Genomic DNA, 19231 nt, shown 5'->3' with positions numbered 1-19231 from the left:
ACACTATTATATTACGTATCATGCAATCTTTAATGGGACACATTTACAATGTAACTGTCCATTTTGTATTTCAAAGCCTTAAGTGCCAAATTAAAAGCCACATTTTGTTACCACATTTTGACCATCTCAGACATTCTGACAACTTTAGAAAAGTGGAGTGACAATGCAACTGCTTGTGCTCGCCCAACTAATTTCAACCATCTATATCACTCTTTATCTTATTGGACCTGCACAAACCTGATCTCTTATATCTTACAGAGACCTGGTTCTGCGACAATTCCCTACCATCTCTGTTAGCTGCACTTCCTGCCTCATATTATACTCTGCGAGCCGACCGACCCTCCGGCAAATCAGGCGGCGGCGTCGCCCTGATCGCCCGTAGAGAAATCTCCTTTCAATTCTTAGCCTTCTCCCCCATTGGCTCATCAGACTTTTTAGTGGGCCGCTCACTCTCTTTCAATACCCCGTTTACCTGTTTACTCATGTACCGTCCCCCCCAACCTTCTCAACTTTTTCTATCCACCTTCCAAGATCTGGTGGCCACCCTAGCAGTCAACAACTCTTCCATCTTGGTCTTGGGAGATTTTAATTTTTGGCCCTTAGATCCGGCCGAATGCCCCACCTCGAAAGAATTCTCCGATACCCTTTGTTCCCTCAACTTTGATTCCCACGTCCACTCCCCTACTCACACCCAGGGCCACATCCTTGACCAGATTTGGTCCCTCAACTGTCCAGTAGCCTCCCTGTCTATCCTCCCCTGCACTTGGTCTGACCACTTCCTGATATCATTTTCCTTACACCTTAGCTCACTCCCCAAGCCTCCTCTACTTAAAAACACCTGGGCACGCTCCTGGAACCAGTTGGATGTGGCCTCTCTGTCCGCCACACTCTCCGCGTCCTCTCCGGACCTCCACGGTTTGTCGTCTTCCGCACAAGCCGACTCTATCACCTCTTGGCTCAGATCAGGCTGTGACTCCATCGCCCCCCTCAGGCGGGTGTCCTCCAGGCGCGCGAATGATGCGAACCGCTGGTTCAACGAGGAACTCAAGGCCCTAAAACTCACCGTGCGCCATGTGGAATGGACCTGGAGGCGAGATTACTGTCCCAACCTTAAAAATCAGTACATCACCCTCCTGTCTCTGTATAAAAAATCTATCTTGGCAACCAAGAATGCTTACTTCTCTTCAAAAATTCTGGCTGCCGAAAATCAGCCCAAAGAAATCTTCTCCATCGTGCACGATCTCGCATATTCTGACAGAGCTACCCTCAAACCCTCCCCTTCCCAGGACTTATGTGATTCCCTCAACACCTTTTTTCTGGACAAAATCTCCAATATCAAAGCTAATATCCCTTCCCCCCCTTCCTTGTTTGTCCACCCCCAGTGTCCGCCAGTCGGAGCACGCCTCAACTCCTTCCCCCTTCTGACAGAAGAGTCCTTCCTCTCCCTCCTGCCTATGGTTAAATCAGGTTCCCCTTTGGATCCCTGCCCTGCCCACATCCTGAAGCAGATCTACTTGACTTGTGTGCAGCCCCCTCTTAAATTTCTCAATAGCTCGCTGTCCCAGGGCATTGTCATCCCATCCCTCAAATCGGCCATCATCGTCCCTATTCTTAAAAAACCTGGTGTTGACCCTTCCGCTCTTGTTAATTACCGCCCCATCTCATTACTACCCTTTCTGGGGAAGGTACTAGAGCGTCACGTGACCAGAGCACTCAGTACCTTTGTGGAGGAGAACAAGGTGTTAGCCCCCCGCCAGGCTGGTTTTCGCCCCGCGCACTCTACAGAGTCCGTGGTGCTATCGGTCCTCGACAACCTCAGAGAGGGTGTGGACACTAACCACCCCCAGGCCTTGGTCCTCCTCGATCTCTCCGCCGCCTTTGACACGGTTGATCACTCTATCTTACTTTCCCGTGTCAGGGCGGCGGGGATTGAAGGTTCAGCCTTGGTCTGGCTGTCCTCCTTCCTGAGGGACCGCACCCAGGCTGTGCGCTTGGGCGACTTCTCGGCGGACTTCCGCGAAGTACAATGCGGGGTCCCCCAGGGCTCCTCCCTCTCCCCTCTTTTATTTAATTTGTACGTCGCCCCTCTTATTTTTGCCCTTCAACAAATGGAGGTCGCCGTTTATAACTATGCGGACGACCTTCAGCTTATTTTTTCCTTATCCCCATCCCCTGAGTCCATGTCCAATTTCCAGTCTGTTATGACCTTTATCCGGGACTGGATGAATTACAACCACCTGAAGCAAAACCCAGACAAAACGGAGCTGGTTCTGACAGGTGGTTGCTCCAGTTCCTGGACCTCCCTCTTCTGGCCCCCCTCCCTAGGCCCCCCCCCCTCTCCATCGTCCTCTGTAAAAACTCTCGGGGTTAAGCTGAATGACCAACTCACTCTGCACTCCCAAGTCAGCCTAGTGGTGTCCTCTTCGTTCCTCTCACTCCGTACTATTCGCAAAGTCTCTCGTTTTTTTTCTGTCTCTGCCCTCAAACTTATAGTCCTGGCGATGGTAATCTCTCGCCTGGATTACGGCAATGCCCTTTATTGTGGCATGCCCGCCTATAGTATGCGACGATTGCAGCTGGTCCAGAACCAGGCTGCCCGCCTGGTCTACAATCTAGCCAAGTTCCACCACGTCACTCCTCTTCTCAAATCCCTACACTGGCTCCCTATCCGAGAACGAGCCCAGTTCAAGATGGGCTGCATTATTTTCCAGGCCCGGGCTGGCAAAGCTCCTGCCTTCATCTCTTCAGAAATCAAAGCCTACGCCCCTGCCAGGGAACTGCGCTCATCTTCCCAACAACTGTTGACAGTTCCCCGTTTTTAAATGCAAAAAGTGGGGAGGCACTAAATTCTCTACACTTGCCCCTGCTTTCTGGAACTCTCTCCCCGCTTACTTCAGATCTTCCACCCAATATACACTCTTTCGTAAGGCGCTAAAAACGTTTCTTTTTTCGCAAGCCTTTTCTCCATAACTGCCTCTCTGTTTCCCCCCGATCTTCCTGTCCTCTAGGGTTCAGTACTCCATAGCGCCATGAAACCGCTAGGTGAACGCGCGCTCTACAAATATTTTAAACTCAACTCAATCTATGGGACTTCTACTACTAGCTAGGACAAGACCAGGGCTTCAGAACAAAAGGACACTTCGAGCAACCCTTTAACACAACATACAATACACGATGGTAACACTCGTCTTGACAAATCGGAAATCTACCACTCGGTTGGCAGCACGTCACCTATTGAGGCCTGCTTATTGTAACCATTTAAAATCTTCTTTAATGCATACTTTGTAATTATATAATGTACATTTTTAAAAGAAGATCTGTTACCCTATCTCACAGTGTGAATATATTATGCATGTACACTGAATTAATAAAACAATAAGCGCTGCAGTACATTCCTTTATGGCAGTATGGCGTCCTTCACAGCGCTTGATGGTGTACTGAGCGCTGCAGTACTTCACGACAGTGCTCAATGATGGGGTAGTGGCTTCAGTCCCCAGTGCGACTCTAAGACCTGCTACAGCTCCTAGGAGATACTTTGACTCTGAGCACCATGCTGAGGAAATATGCTTTAACGAGAGCCTCTGAGGGGGCCTGATGGAGCTAAGGGTCGTGAGGTTGAATCCTCTTTTCTCTGCTGTCAGAACAAGGATTTTTGACCTTCTTTACTGAGACATGTTGTTCCTGAAAGGGTCTGCAGTGACAAACTCTAAAGCTATTACATTTCAATATAAAATAAGCAGAGTTTTATTAAATGCAAGTCATAAACTTACGAAACACTTGCAGTGTAACCACCAATCAATACAGGTTTGAGAACTAATTATAAAAACAAGAGGGTGGCATAATAAATGACGGCACAATAAAATTAAAGCTAAATCATTTCAATGGTTACCAATAACTATTTACAGCTACTGTCAAGGAAGTAATAAATGACTTAATACCAGATATTATTTACATTCCAATCCTTCACACTTTGCTTCTTATGAGATTGGAGGCAATCTGGGATGGCTAACATGGATGAAACAAATCAGTTAAAATCAAGCATTGTCTTTTATTACGTGAACAAATATCATAGCCTAGTTTTTCCTCTGCAGTCTGAAGATATCGTCCTCACTAGACCAGTTCTCTGAACGCAAGCAGCTAACATTGTGCTGGTGCAAGCATGCCACTTATCAGGCAACTTGAGTAACTCACCTTGGGGAGAGCAGGAGCACCTTTTAATTGTCTGCATTACCTTGAAATACCATAACATAGCCAATCCTATTACCTCAACTGAAATAAATGTAGGTAGTTAAGAAAAGTGTAGTGGTAAATGAAGTGGAAAGTTTTAGGCGTGGGATAGGTGGAAATGTGAGGGTATAAGTAAATGTTTAGGGTTAGAGGTGAGGAGGAATGATTGGAGTGTGGTTAGGGCAAGTGTTAATGTAGGGGACATGATTAGGGTTAGTGTCACGTAGCTTAGGGCTAGTGCTAAGGTAAGACTATAGATAGGGGTAGATATGAGTATACGGGAGGGGTAAGTGCCACTATGAGCTAGTCATTTGTTGTGAAGTGCGGGGCCTTTGCAGCTTATCACGTGTTGTGCACAACTCAGGTTAGAGCGGCCTTTACCTGCAGTCTTTCCAATTCTTTAGTCGTCGCTTTACTTCCAAGTCAGCCTAGGCTCAGGAGGGGTACATAGAAAGGTGGTTTAAGAGCTGAAGTGATGCCATCTAAAATCGGAAGGTCAAAGCCCTGTAACTCATGAAAGAGGGGATCATTATTGTCTTATTATAATGATGGTCAGTCACCCTCTCCGCCCCCAGTGAGGTACATTGCGGATCCCACAGAGCAGATCTGCATAAAAAACGTGCGGTGGCAATTACAACAAGCACAATCTAATTAGCTGACAAGTTCTCCTGGCTTCTCTGACACCCTAGTTTACTACTGGTAAACCTACTTCTCGTCCTAATGAGACAGCCGCCGGTGGAGCGAGCTGCATCTCTGCTTGTGCGCGCAGGAGGCCATATTGTGGACAACTAACTTCTAAAATCCCACCTCCCTTTATTAACGAGCTAATACGCCAAAGCACATTTTGTCTGTCTAAAACAATTGACTAGTTGCCTACGGAATGTGTCACAACATAATTAGCGAGGTTGTCTCATCAGGAATACATTAGAAGGTAGATCCTTGCAATTGAGAGATTCCCTGTAATTCATGCCGATATCTCTCAATTCCTGGGCTACAGCAAGGTGTTATTTCTCTGTGCTCACTGGAGGTGAACAGGGCACGCAGTGCGATTTCTCTGACACCCTGCACAGCTACCCTGCCCGTTTTATGAGGCCCCATCGATCACTGCACTCGTGACTAAGCCAATATGCTTTAAGTGACGCACGGGCTGTTAATAAATAGTTTCTGCGTCTGTCATTCAGAGAAGGTATCTGTGGCTCTCCCTCGACAATTCACCCGCTGTCGTTTGCACCACAATTGTGGTTTATTTGTTTGTAATGGCGAAGCAGTGTGTTTTCTGTGGCAAGGCGTCGTCTTTAAGAGCGAACGCGGGTTGTTTGGGCACATATAAAGAGATAGCGCTGGCTTGTAGGAGAAAGCCCTCGTTGCTCGGTGGTGTGGGGGCTGATAAACTTTAGGAAATACACATTCTAGCACCAGCAGGAGCCTGCGTGATTAGTGGAAACACGTCATCTATGGAGGGAAATGGACATAACTAGTTCCAATGCAGGGGTGAGCAGTCATGTCTACCGCAGTTGCGGCTGCGGGGGGGGGGGGGTCGCGGGAGACGGGGGGGGGGGGGGGGTCTCTCCCCTCCCCCGCTGCTTTTCGTCAAACTTGTTTACTTTGAGCGCGAGGCACCGCACGCTTGTTTCAGTATGGCAGTAACTCGCATACAGATGTCAGGCGCGATTCTTGAGGGCCAGAAGGCTGACCCACCTTGTGACTCAGCAAAAGCTTCAACGAGGAAAGAGTGCGTGATAAGATAGCAATGATACGTTTGAATAAGCAGCGCCATCATTCTGTGCAGCGTGACGAAGGACTGGGGGGAAGGCTGACAAACTCCCTCTGTCCTTTTCCAGGAAGAATGCCTGTAGCAGGCGAAGCAGCAACCCCCAGGCAACGATGGCCATCGCACACTGCGTTTGCCCAGTGTCTTAGAAAAGCAGATGGTCACAGGGCCGAGATCCCAAAATGAAGTCTGCTCCACCCTACAAAGTCATTACTGACAGAGGTAGCCGGTGTACTGGGGTCATATACTGGAAACAATGACCCTTCGGCCACATCCTGCACCTTGCTTTCTTTCTGACAAGTTTGAGTGTGCTGTTAATTAAACAGGCTGAGATTTTCCAGTTGTAACACCACAAGTGAACGTAGTTAACCACTGACTGTCTCAAAGGCCGCTGTGCTCTCTACCATTCCTATGTGACTCTTAGAGTATATCCATGTGTATCCCTTCCCTATGTAGATAGAGATAACTCTAATCACTAGTATATGCAGCAGACCTTTGTACTATCTACCATTCCTATGGGACTCTTAGAGTATATCCATTTGTATCTCCTCCTTGTGAGACTTTACCTCTTTACATTTGCAATTTTTTCTGTTTGTATCCTTTATGTAACGCATGTAATCCTAAGTCCTTATGTTTTCAACTGGTTCTTATGTAAAGCGCTCTGACACCTTCGGGTAAAGTTTGCGCTATATAAAATCGCACAAATAAATAAATAAATAAAATACTCCATCCGGATAGCATCATGCCCCTTCACTTTGGCCTCTTTGGACTGACTAACAACAGAAGCACAAGGACCGGTTTAACTCCATGCAAACATTTCAATTCTTATGCACCGGCTACAGAGGTTTATAAACACTGAGCAGAGAACCACCAAGCTGAACAAAACTAGAGCACAGGCATTGTTTTTAAAGAGACCCGTACCTTGCATTCAAAGGAAGCAACTGTCAGTGATGGAAAACGATATTTCAAACCCCAGATTCCTCACAATTTGAAATTGTAACAAAGGCACACACCCTTACCCGCAAGGAGGTGGGTCTGCAAATTGGATTTATACCTGATATCCTGCAGAAGCAAGAAGAAAAATGACCCTCCACGCCATACGTAAGAATTGACGCTTTATTGCCTAGGGAAAGTATAGACAGATACCCACTTGGCTGCCTAGAATACTTCAAAGAGAGGAACACCTCGTGCTGGAGCAGCTCTTGCAGCTTTCACTCTGCTGGAATGGTCCCTGAGGCCTACCAGGGTCATTGTGTAATGCATTTGGAGCATAGAACAATCGTTCGTAATAAGGTACGTTTCTAGGTCACTTTCTGATTTTCCCACCGGTGAACTCATACAGTTGATCATCAACACTACTTCTTAGTTCCACATGGAAAGGTGGCATAAGAAGACTGAAAGGACAAGGGCTGCAGTTTGATGAAACAGGCAGAAGTGAAGGCAATCAGAAACAAAGTTTCCAAGGGCAAGAGCCTGGGACTAAAGCTGTGAAGAGCTTTTTAAAGAGCCTGCATCTAGAAAGTTAAGACAAAATTGAGGTAACCCAGTTGCAAAATGAATGAAGCAGAAGGGACTTCATGCGAAAGCCCTATTAAGAAACGCATCACAACGGATAACTTTAATAGCAAGGCATGATGAGGCAACCGAAGAAAGAACGAAAGGGCTGGTAACTAATCCTTAACTGTGTCCACATCAACGCCTTACTGGGTCAAACACAATACGAACAAAAGAACATCAGTTTCACTTATATGTGGTCGACTTCTTTCTCTTTAACCCAGGTAGGAAATATCACCCAATGACTTGAATAAACAGACTTAGCGGCGGGCCAGCCAAAATTACACCCACCACTTCTGATGGAAGAGCAAAAGATACAACTTGGTTCTGCTCCAATTTCCAGATATTAGGGTGTAGGTTGTGGATGTTTCGATGTTAAGACTCTGCTTTGCTTCTGGAACAGCAGCCCCTCCCACAAAACTGCTGATGTAGTGAGCATATGCTCAGAATCAGGAGTTTGGAGTACCATACCCATGGCACATATCCCAGGGATGTGCTCAGTCTCATCTTGACTTTCTTCAGCACTCATGGGCTTCACAGGTGAGAAGGCATACAGGAGGCCAATGTTTCACTGAAAGCAGAAAGTTTCCTAGAGACCTTCAAAAGGTAAATTCAAGAATACAAAACACTGGGAAAACATTGTTTTCAGAGGTTGAAAAAAGGTCTACCAATGGCCAGCTCCACTGAGAAAAGAACCCTCTTACCCCAACTGGGTGCAGTTACCGCCAGTGATCAGCAAGATGACACCTGCTGATGAGAGATCCCACTAAATGGAAGACCAAACTTCTGTAGAAATTCAGGTCAAACAATCGAAGGTGAAACCTCAGATTGTGAATAGTGCCACACCTGATAATTTCCTCTTTCCAAAATACATTGCAAAGATCCTAGCAGGTGGAAGCTCCTTCTCAGTACAAACATGCAAGCTTTAGAATATACACCGAACAGGTGAGTATAAGTATGAACAACTATTGCAAAATCAAACCAAAAATAAAAATGTGGCCTTTCCCAACATCAGCACCAGGCTGACATAGTGAAGTAGTGTGGCTCTGGTTAGAGGCGGCAGACCCGAGAGCAGAGGACGGCCCGGGACCAGGGTTCGATTCCCGGCGCGGCAGGTTTCTGGACCAGGGTCAGCGGACTCGATAATTCTCTCGCCTCAGTGCCCACTCTGATCAGCGTTCACACTCGGCAACTCTGGGCATTAGCTTGCCTCATCTTCACTAACGGCCCCACCAGACCGCCGGGGATGCCTGGTCTCACCCTGGAGATACCCATTAAGGGACCATCTCTCAGGGAAGCCAGGAAGGGTTTCGCAGCGGTCGAAGCGCCTTGGGACCCTACGGGTAAGTAGTGCGCTATATAAATGCCTATACATTTACATTACATTTACATAAGCCACAATCCTGTCAGGCAAATCTACGTAGCTAGCGAGCCTATGCGCATATTTCTTACATCTACAATCACATGCATATGAATTTTGTGCACGCTGCGGTGCCAGGGCTGGAGCATAGTCACCAGCCTATGCAAAATACCAAAATCCAACATTAATAAATGCACTCCAACCCATACCCTTATCCAATCTATCAACGACAATAGTATTATTTATTCACCTGACTGTACGGAAAATACAAGTGGCCACAATAAGAGGCAGAGAAGTACTATAAAAAATGCTCACATGCAATAAAATGTACATAAATAAAAACAACGGCAGAATTCCATATTCTGGAAGCATTCTTCATAGAGTAACACGATGTGCATACTCAGTAGTGCACATTTACAGCTACTGTCAAGGAAGTAATAAATGACTTAATACCAGATATTATTTACATTCCAATCCTTCACACTTTGCTTCTTATGAGATTGGAGGCAATCTGGGATGGCTAACATGGATGAAACAAATCAGTTAAAATCAAGCATTGTCTTTTATTACGTGAACAAATATCATAGCCTAGTTTTTCCTCTGCAGTCTGAAGATATCGTCCTCACTAGACCAGTTCTCTGAACGCAAGCAGCTAACATTGTGCTGGTGCAAGCATGCCACTCATCAGGCAACTTGAGTAACTCACCTTGGGGAGAGCAGGAGCACCTTTTAATTGTCTGCATTACCTTGAAATACCATAACATAGCCAATCCTATTACCTCAACTGAAATAAATGTAGGTAGTTAAGAAAAGTGTAGTGGTAAATGAAGTGGAAAGTTTTAGGCGTGGGATAGGTGGAAATGTGAGGGTATAAGTAAATGTTTAGGGTTAGAGGTGAGGAGGAATGATTGGAGTGTGGTTAGGGCAAGTGTTAATGTAGGGGACATGATTAGGGTTAGTGTCACGTAGCTTAGGGCTAGTGCTAAGGTAAGACTATAGATATGGGTAGATATGAGTATTCGGGAGGGGTAAGTGCCACTATGAGCTAGTCATTTGTTGTGAAGTGCGGGGCCTTTGCAGCTTATCACGTGTTGTGCACAACTCAGGTTAGAGCGGCCTTTACCTGCAGTCTTTCCAATTCTTTAGTCGTCGCTTTACTTCCAAGTCAGCCTAGGCTTAGGAGGGGTACATAGAAAGGGGGTTTAAGAGCTGTAGTGATGAGGTGTGGCGCCGCGGCCAGGGCGACTGACGCTGGAATCTGGGGACCACGGTTCGATCCCCGGCTCCGGCGGCAGGTTAGCCCAGCACCATGTGACTCTGGGCAATAGCTCGCTTAATCTTCCCGACGGCCCCCCAGCGCCTAGAGACCCTTACGGGTGATTGTGCGCTTTACAAATGTGGACTTTACTTTTACTTTTACTTTAAAATCGGAAGGTCAAAGCCCTGTAACTCATGAAAGAGGGGATCATTATTGTCTTATTATAATCACCCTCTCCGCCCCCAGTGAGGTACATTGCGGATCCCACAGAGGCTACTGCCTCGTGAAGCAGGCCTTGAGAATGGCGAAGGCACATAAACGTGATGAGAGAAATCACCACATGGCTGTAATAACCGGATGAAAAAAGAAAAGGTCAAGAAACCAGCTTTAATATGTCCTCAGCACTCTGGCCTAACACCACGTCTACACGCAGGGAGTTTACCAGTTACAGATGGAGCCGCTCTACGCATGTGACATGTTAAATTCAACAGACGAAAACCGAGCCAGATTGCACCTTTCTGGCACCAGATCTGCATAAAAAACGTGCGGTGCGAATTACAACCAGCACATTCTAATTAGCTGACAAGTTCTCCTGGCTTCTCTGACACCCTAGTTTACTACTGGTAAACCTACTTCTCGTCCTAATGAGACAGCCGCCGGTGGAGCGAGCTGCATCTCTGCTTGTGCGCGCAGGAGGCCATATTGTGGACAACTAACTTCTAAAATCCCACCTCCCTTTATTAACGAGCTAATACGCCAAAGCACATTTTGTCTGTCAAAAACAATTGACTAGTTGCCTACGGAATGTGTCACAAAATAATTAGCGAGGTTGTCTCATCAGGAATACATTAGAAGGTAGATCCTTGCAATTGAGAGATTCCCTGTAATTCATGCCGATATCTCTCAATTCCTGGGCTACAGCAAGGTGTTATTTCTCTGTGGTCACTGGAGGTGAACAGGGAACGCAGTGCGATTTCTCTGACACCCTGCACAGCTACCCTGCCCGTTTTATGAGGCCCCATCGATCACTGCACTCGTGACTAAGCCAATATGCTTTCAGTGACGCACGGGCTGTTAATAAACAGTTTCTGCGTCTGTCATTCAGAGAAGGTATCTGTGGCTCTCCCTCGACAATTCACCCGCTGTCGTTTGCACCACAATTGTGGTTTATTTGTTTGTAATGGCGAAGCAGTGTGTTTTCTGTGGCAAGGCGTCGTCTTTAAGAGCGAACGCGGGTTGTTTGGGCACATATAAAGAGATAGCGCTGGCTTGTAGGAGAAAGCCCTCGTTGCTCGGTGGTGTGGGGGCTGATAAACTTTAGGAAATACACATTCTAGCACCAGCAGGAGCCTGCGTGATTAGTGGAAACACGTCATCTATGGAGGGAAATGGACATAACTAGTTCCAATGCAGGGGTGAGCAGTCATGTCTACCGCAGTTGCGGCTGCGGGGGGGGGGGGGTCGCGGGAGACGGGGGGGGGGGGGTCTCTCCCCTCCCCCGCTGCTTCTCGTCAAACTTGTTTACTTTGAGCGCGAGGCACGCACGCTTGTTTCAGTAGGGCAGTAACTCGCATACAGATGTCAGGCGCGATTCTTCAGGGCCAGAAGGCTGACCCACCTTGTGACTCAGCAAAAGCTTCAACGAGGAAAGAGTGCGTGATAAGATAGCAATGATACGTTTGACTAAGCAGCGCCATCTGTGCAGCGTGACGAAGGACTGGGGGGAAGGCTGACAAACTCCCTCTGTCCTTTTCCGGGAAGAATGCCTGTAGCAGGCGAAGCAGCAACCCCCAGGCAACGATGGCCATCGCACACTGCGTTTGCCCAGTGTCTTAGAAAAGCAGATGGTCACAGGGCCGAGATCCCAAAATGAAGTCTGCTCCACCCTACAAAGGCATTACTGACAGAGGTAGCCGGTGTACTGGGGTCATATACTGGAAACAATGACCCTTCGGCCACATCCTGCACCTTGCTTTCTTTCTGACAAGTTTGAGTGTGCTGTTAATTAAACAGGCTGAGATTTTCCAGTTGTAACACCACAAGTGAACGTAGTTAACCACTGACTGTCTCAAAGTGACTTATTACTCCATCCGGATAGCATCATGCCCCTTCACTTTGGCCTGTTTGGACTGACTAACAACAGAAGCACAAGGACAGGGTTTAACTCCGTGCAAACATTTCAATTCTTATGCACTGGCTACAGAGGTTTATAAACACTGAGCAGAGATCCACCAAGCTGAACAAAACTAGAGCACAGGCATTGTTTTTAAAGAGACCCGTACCTTGCATTCAAATGAAGCAACTGTCAGTGATGGAAAACGATATTTCAAACCACCGATTCCTCACAATTTGAAATTGTAACAAAGGCACACACCCTTCCCCGCAAGGAGGTGGGTCTGCAAATTGGATTTATACCTGATATCCTGCAGAAGCAAGAAGAAAAATGACCCTCCACGCCATACGTAAGAATTGACGCTTTATTGCCTAGGGAAAGTATAGACAGATACCCACTTGGCTGCCTAGAATACTTCAAAGAGAGGAACACCTCGTGCTGGAGCAGCTCTTGCAGCTTTCACTCTGCTGGAATGGTCCCTGAGGCCTACCAGGGTCATTGTGTAATGCACTTGGAGCATAGAACAATCGTTCGTAATAAGGTACGTTTCTAGGTCTCTTTCTGATTTTCCCACCGGTGAACTCATATAGTTGATCATCAACACTACTTCTTAGTTCCACGTGGAAAGGTGGCATAAGAAGACTGAAAGGACAAGGGCTGCAGTTTGATGAAACAGGCAGAAGTGAAGGCAATCAGAAACAAAGTTATCAAAGGCAAGAGCCTGGGACTAAATCTGTGAAGAGCTTTGAAGAGAGCCTGCATCTAGAAAGTTAAGACAAAATTGAGGTAACACAGTTGCAAAATGAATGAAGAAGAAGGGACTTCATGCGAAAGCCCTATTAAGAAACGCATCACAACGGATGACTTTAATAGCAAGGCATGATGAGGCAACCGAAGAAAGAACGAAAGGGCTGGTAACTAATCCTTAACTGTGTCCACATCAACGCCTTACTGGGTCAAACACAATACGAACAAAAGAACATCAGTTTCACTTATATGTGGTCGACTTCTTTCTCTTTAACCCAGGTAGGAAATATCACCCAATGACTTGAATAAACAGAGTTAGCGGCGGGCCAGCCAAAATTACACCCACCACTTCTGATGGAAGAGCAAAAGATACAACTTGGTTCTGCTCCAATTTCCAGATATTAGGGTGTAGGTTGTGGATGTTTCGATGTTAAGACTCTGCTTTGCTTCTGGAACAGCAGCCCCTCCCACAAAACTGCTGATGTAGTGGAGCATATGCTCAGAATCAGGAGTTTGGAGTACCATACCCTTGGCACACATCCCAGGGATGTGCTCAGTCTCATCTTGACTTTCTTCAGCACTCATGGGCTCACAGGTGAGAAGGCATACAGGAGGCCAATGTTTCACTGAAAGCAGAAAGTTTCCTAGAGACCTTCAAAAGGTAAATTCCAGAATACAAAACACTGGGTAAACATTGTTTTCAGAGGTTGAAAAAAGGTCTACCAAGGGCCAACTCCACTGAGAAAAGAACCCTCTTACCCCAACTGGGTGCAGTTACCACCAGTGATCAGCAAGATGACACCTGCTGATGAGAGATCCCACTAAATGGAAGACCAAACTTCTGTAGAAATTCAGGTCAAACAATCGAAGGTGAAACCTCAGATTGTGAATAGTGCCACACCTGATAATTTCCTCTTTCCAAAATATATTGCAAAGATCCTAGCAGGTGGAAGCTCCTTCTCAGTACAAACATGCAAGCTTTAGAATATACACCGAACAGGTGAGTATAAGTATGAACAACTATTGCAAAATCAAAACAAAAATAAAAATATGGCCTTTCCCAATATCAGCACAAGGCTGACATAAGCCACAATCCTGTCAGGCAAATATACATAGCTAGCGAGCATATGCGTGTATTTCTTACATCTACAATCACATGCATATGAATTTTGTGCACGCTGCTGTGCCAGGGCTGGGGCATAGTCACCAGCCTATGCAAAATACCAAAATCCAACATTAATAAATGCACTCCAACCCATACCCTTATCCAATCTATCAACGACAATAGTATTATTTATTCACCTGACTGTACGGAAAATACAAGTGGCCACAATAAGAGGCAGGGAAGTACTATAAAAAATGCTCACATGCAATAAAATGTACATAAATAAAAACAACTGCAGAATTCCATATTCTGGAAGCAATCTTCATAGAGTAACACGATGTGCATACTCAGTAGTGCACAAAGGCCTGGCACAGGGCAATGGTCAGAGTTTCCTTCCATCGTCTGCCCATTTGGAGACTGCAAAGTGCATCAATGCACTGCTATAAACAGTAGCAACGATACACATAGGGCGGAGCCTAGTGTGGCATTTGTAATGTCTTATTCACCTTCATTTTGCTTTGCTTATGTACTGTTTACATTTATTATGCTTTGTCATTTGCATTACTCTGTGGAAGCCTAATGACAAAGTGCTGGATTAGTTCTAGAACATGAGTCGTTGGTCAGTTGCCTGCTGTTCTTGGAACTGATCGGTGGTTGAATCGTTCGTGGGTACTTTTATTTAAAGGATCTATCGTTTTACTTCAACGGGGCTCCTGTATCCTTTTTATACACCAGAAGCGGGTCGCATGATCTCGGTTTGTGATCACTACACCAACAAACCCTAACACCACAAGCAGGTGCGGTGGAGGAGAGATTAAGAGAAAGGGAGATGAAGAAAGATAGAGAGAGTAAAACAGAGAGAGAGGGCGCAGTCACAACACCGTCCTCATCCAAACATTGAGCTGGGTGAATCCCTCACAGCCTCTAGCCACGCTTCAGAAGTAGGTATACCCTCCATGGAACACTTTGCTGTGAGCTCACGGGACACTGGCGTGTTTTGTTCCATTCTATGTGAAATGGAAAAATCCGAAAGGTGATTTAAGCTCGTCCCTGAACACAGAGAAAGAGGTATGTGGTGTATTACATATGGGTGGAAGAATTTTGTTTAACTCTGGCAAAGTTATGCAAAGTTCCCGAATTACACCGTTTGTGAAGTACCCCAGTTTAATTTGCCTCCCATGAAAGATTTTCTGCGAATTGCAAAATCCTTTCCACAGCATTGCAAGACATTTTTTACTCTAATCAAACCAAGCCAGGGCGTAAAATGTAAGCAAAATATTTCCCTGCAAGTTTGCCTTTTCCAATATAAATTGTCACAAAGAGACAATTTTCACACAAATATGGGGTAATGGTAAAATGTCTTCACTTTGTGAAATACAAAGATTTTCATACAATGGTGCATAGATAAATGTGCATTTTGAGGACTCTATAGTAAACCATCTCTGTACTCGAGCCCGGTATTCCAATGTTTTCTCATCAGCGGAGAAGCCCCATTCTAGAGCCAACCAAGGTTACATGGAGTGTCTATTCAATTTTCTTTCAGTGTGAGCCATTGTAAGAGCTTAACGCCAGACCAACTCAATAGAGGAGGTGGGAATACGGTGGACCGACGTCTAAAACAGACAGACAACAGTCCACAGAACTTCTATTGGAGAATTTACAAATACATGGGAAAACCAAGACAATCGGCAGCACAAGAACTGCCACTTCTCCATGATAAAAATGAGTAACAAATAGCCTGATTCTGTTAACAGGACATGATCAGTCAAAAATACCAAAGGAAAATCGAACCTACAAAATACAGAAAAAAATAATATTGATCAGAAATAATACACTTTAAAATTGCCTTTAGAAATTTCAAATTGCCCATTGGAATTATTCTCCGACCAGGGACTGGAAAAGTTTCGTTCTTGGGAGTAGTTTTAGATACAAATGTATTATATAAATATACATATATATATATTTATATATATGATTTACATGGACTTCAAGATGTACACCGAAAAAATTCAGTACCGCATAATGATATGCCGTGTGATGAAGCAAAAATATGCCCTGTACATGTAATGAAACTGTTGCCATTGTTTATTTTTTTAAGAATCAATAAAATATTTTTTTGCTAAATGAAGTCACTGAACACTTGTCAGAAAAACATACCATTAGCTCTCACTAGAGATTGGTAGATACCATTTCGAGGGATGCTGTAAACGGTGGCCGTGTTGACGGTAACCTGATGAGAGATTCTAAAAATGGCAGCTGAGTTGAGCATAATGTGCTAAGGGATTCTAAAAATCATGTCTGTGTTGGGGGTAAGATGCTGAGGAATTTGGAAAGGGTGGACATGTTGTTGGTGATATGCTGAGGGATTCTCATAATGGTGGCAATGTTGTGGGTAACCTGCTGTTGGTAACATGCTGAGCGGTTCTGAAAATAGAGGTTGTGTTATGGGTATAGTGCTGAGGGATTCTAAAACTGATGACTGTGTTGTGGGTTAGATGCTAAAGGATTCTCAAAATAGTCGGTAATGTCTCAAAAGATTTTAAAAAATGGTAGTTGTATGATAAGTAATCTACCAATGGACTCTAAAAAAGGTGGGGGCATATTATCAAGAAACGGCGTTAAGATTATCGCCGCTTTAGCGGCAGGAAACTGCTGCTAAAGCGGCGATAATGGGCTTGATAATATGCCCTTGTAAATTCCCATAGAAGCCCATGTTCTGGTGTGAACATTGGCATCTATTGGAAATCTCAAGAGTATATTATCAAGCCCATTATCGCAGCTTTAGCAGCAGTTTCCAGCCGCTAAGGCGGCGATAATTTTAACGCCGTTCTTGATATATGCCCGTGGCTTTGTGGTGGAAAATGTGCTGAGGGATTCTACAAATGATTATTCTACAAATGGTGACTGCAAGATCACTGACTAAAGCAGAGATAATCTGTAGTTCAGGGACGCCTGGGGGTTCACAACACCTATGCATGGGGTCCGCAACTGCTTTGAAAATTAAATAATAACAGATTAATAAGGTGTGTATAAATAAGGAAGAAAACCGTAAAATTCAAAATTGTAAAATGTTCTGTAAATGTGAAGGGATTTGAAATTTGAGGATAAAAAAATTAAGTTGATATACTCAGATTGAATCGTGGGAGCAGTGCAAGTGAATCAAACAGAATATAGTATGGACTATGGGTGGCCTCAATTGAATTCAGATAAGCTCAACATTCAAATAAAACATTTTGATGTTTAAAATATTTGTTTGGGAATTTATTAAAATATTTCGTAATGTGCGTGTATGATGAGTGCTTGTTTCCATATTTTTGTGTATTATTTTGCGGTTTAACTTTTCGAAATTGCTTAGGCCGGGGTCCCCATATTCCAATAATTATTAGGTGAAGCAGTCAAAAGTTTAAGAACCACTAGACTAAGGAAGTCCAGAAATGTTGGCTCTGTGCTGGGTAAATTGCCCAGGCATTCGAAAAATGGTGACTTTGTGGTGAAGCAACCGCTAGGTTAGCTAGCCTTCATATCGTAGGGAAATTATTTCCCCACTTCAAAACGCCACTTTCCTTTTAAAATTGCAAACCAGCACAGCTAAACATGGCCCTTTTTTATTGAATCTCTGCCACGCATTTTGCTGCAGCGTTATAACACAATCACGCAATTTACATTCAAAGCTGGATTTAAAAAAGCAGGGCCACCTTGTAAATTTCATGTTTAACATATATGATGCCGTGTAAAAGCAGCAACAAACTCACCTGAAATGAGAAGGCTGACGGTGCAAAACACAAAATGTGCTAAAAAATCCATGCTTTCCAAAATACATCCATCCAGTTTCCACGGCAGCTCATGGGCTTATGGTCTCCTTGACATGGGGTGCTTGTCTCAATGCACGGGACACCTGCAAAGTCCAACTGCCAATCACGACTGACTGCTGATAATCGAGTGAAGCGCGAGGAGCTCCGGCGCTGTGACGTCCTCTTTCCAACTGCGACACAGGAGTGGAAAGGAGCACGCGCTCTCTCGGCTGTCCCAGCACAGGGAGTTTCAAGTTCCTTTTCCTGTTTCCTCTGTGGATAAGCCTGGCCAAAACACCGTTTTAAAGGCATTTTGACGGCGCTGGTAGACGCATTACAGTGCCTGTCTCGTCACAGCAGCGCTACATCCGAGCAGCTGTCTTGCCTGTCAGAGTGGGAGAATATAAGAGGGTGTACACTCGATAAGGTTCGGGGATGCTGACAACAGTAGTGAAAGGCTACAGTAATGAGCCCATGATATTCACACATTTTATGTTCTTCTTTCTTTGTAGGACTATTACATACCTTTACAGTGCCTTTGGAGAGGCGTAGTGCTCTGTAAACTCCTAGGTAAGTACATAAAACCATGCATTTGTATATACTAAAGCAAAACGGTGCTCCGCAAGAAGCAGAGGAGGCAGCAGTCTAATAATCACAACATTGTACGACCATTTTATCACGATTAAGCGCTGTAAATATTAGGGGCTTTATCGTAGAATGAGTTTTGCGGTAAGTGAATTTGTCACTTGTATTTCCTATATCACAGGAGCAGGTTTGTGTCAGCAGTATTTCCATTTTTGGACGTAGTAGTTGGCAACAATATTTTAATTTGTAGTGCAAAGTGTTATTTATTGATATATCACAGGCAGCAATGAAAAGCACTTTTAGCAGTGCTAACTAACCCAAGCAAGATGAAATTCGCTTTTAATAAATTGTAGAAACCATGCTATCACAAACCTGTGTTTGAACGTCTTCAATACATCGCTTATCATGGTCAGGTCTCGTGGCTCAATAGAGTCATGCATCCTCTCCAATAGTCAGGTTTGACCTCGTGTTCATAGGTTCAAATCCAAGTGGGCTTTCATACTTACTTACAGGATTAATAAAACGAGTACGATCGAGTTGGGAAAAATATGCATTTGTTATACAGCGCCAAGGGGGGGTGAATGTTTGCTTTAAAATACACATGTTGTGTTAAACAACACTGTTTATGTGATATGGCCCCACATATTAGTATTACTCAGTATATTGATATTTAATGTATTGACCCTGAAATCTAGGGGGCAGATCTATAAGAAAGTGATG

The 19231-nt window shown here is 44.8% G+C and overlaps 1 protein-coding gene across 1 annotated transcript in view; it reads right to left on the bottom strand.

Moving 5' to 3' along the window:
* Positions 1 to 18115, bottom strand: part of TEK (TEK receptor tyrosine kinase) — a 668093-nt gene extending 649978 nt beyond the window's left edge. The window contains exon 1 of the mRNA XM_078676713.1: positions 17888 to 18115. Coding sequence (XP_078532839.1) covers positions 17888 to 17939 — 52 coding nt within the window. The 5' untranslated portion in view covers positions 17940 to 18115. The remainder of the gene's footprint in view (positions 1 to 17887) is intronic.
* Positions 18116 to 19231: the final 1116 nt, after the last annotated feature.

Source organism: Lissotriton helveticus, chromosome 2_1, assembly GCF_964261635.1.
Source record: "Lissotriton helveticus chromosome 2_1, aLisHel1.1, whole genome shotgun sequence".
In the NCBI taxonomy this organism is placed as follows: Eukaryota; Metazoa; Chordata; class Amphibia; order Caudata; family Salamandridae; genus Lissotriton; species Lissotriton helveticus.
Note: the sequence above shows the minus strand (reverse complement) of the source record. Positions and strands in the feature narration are given on the sequence as shown.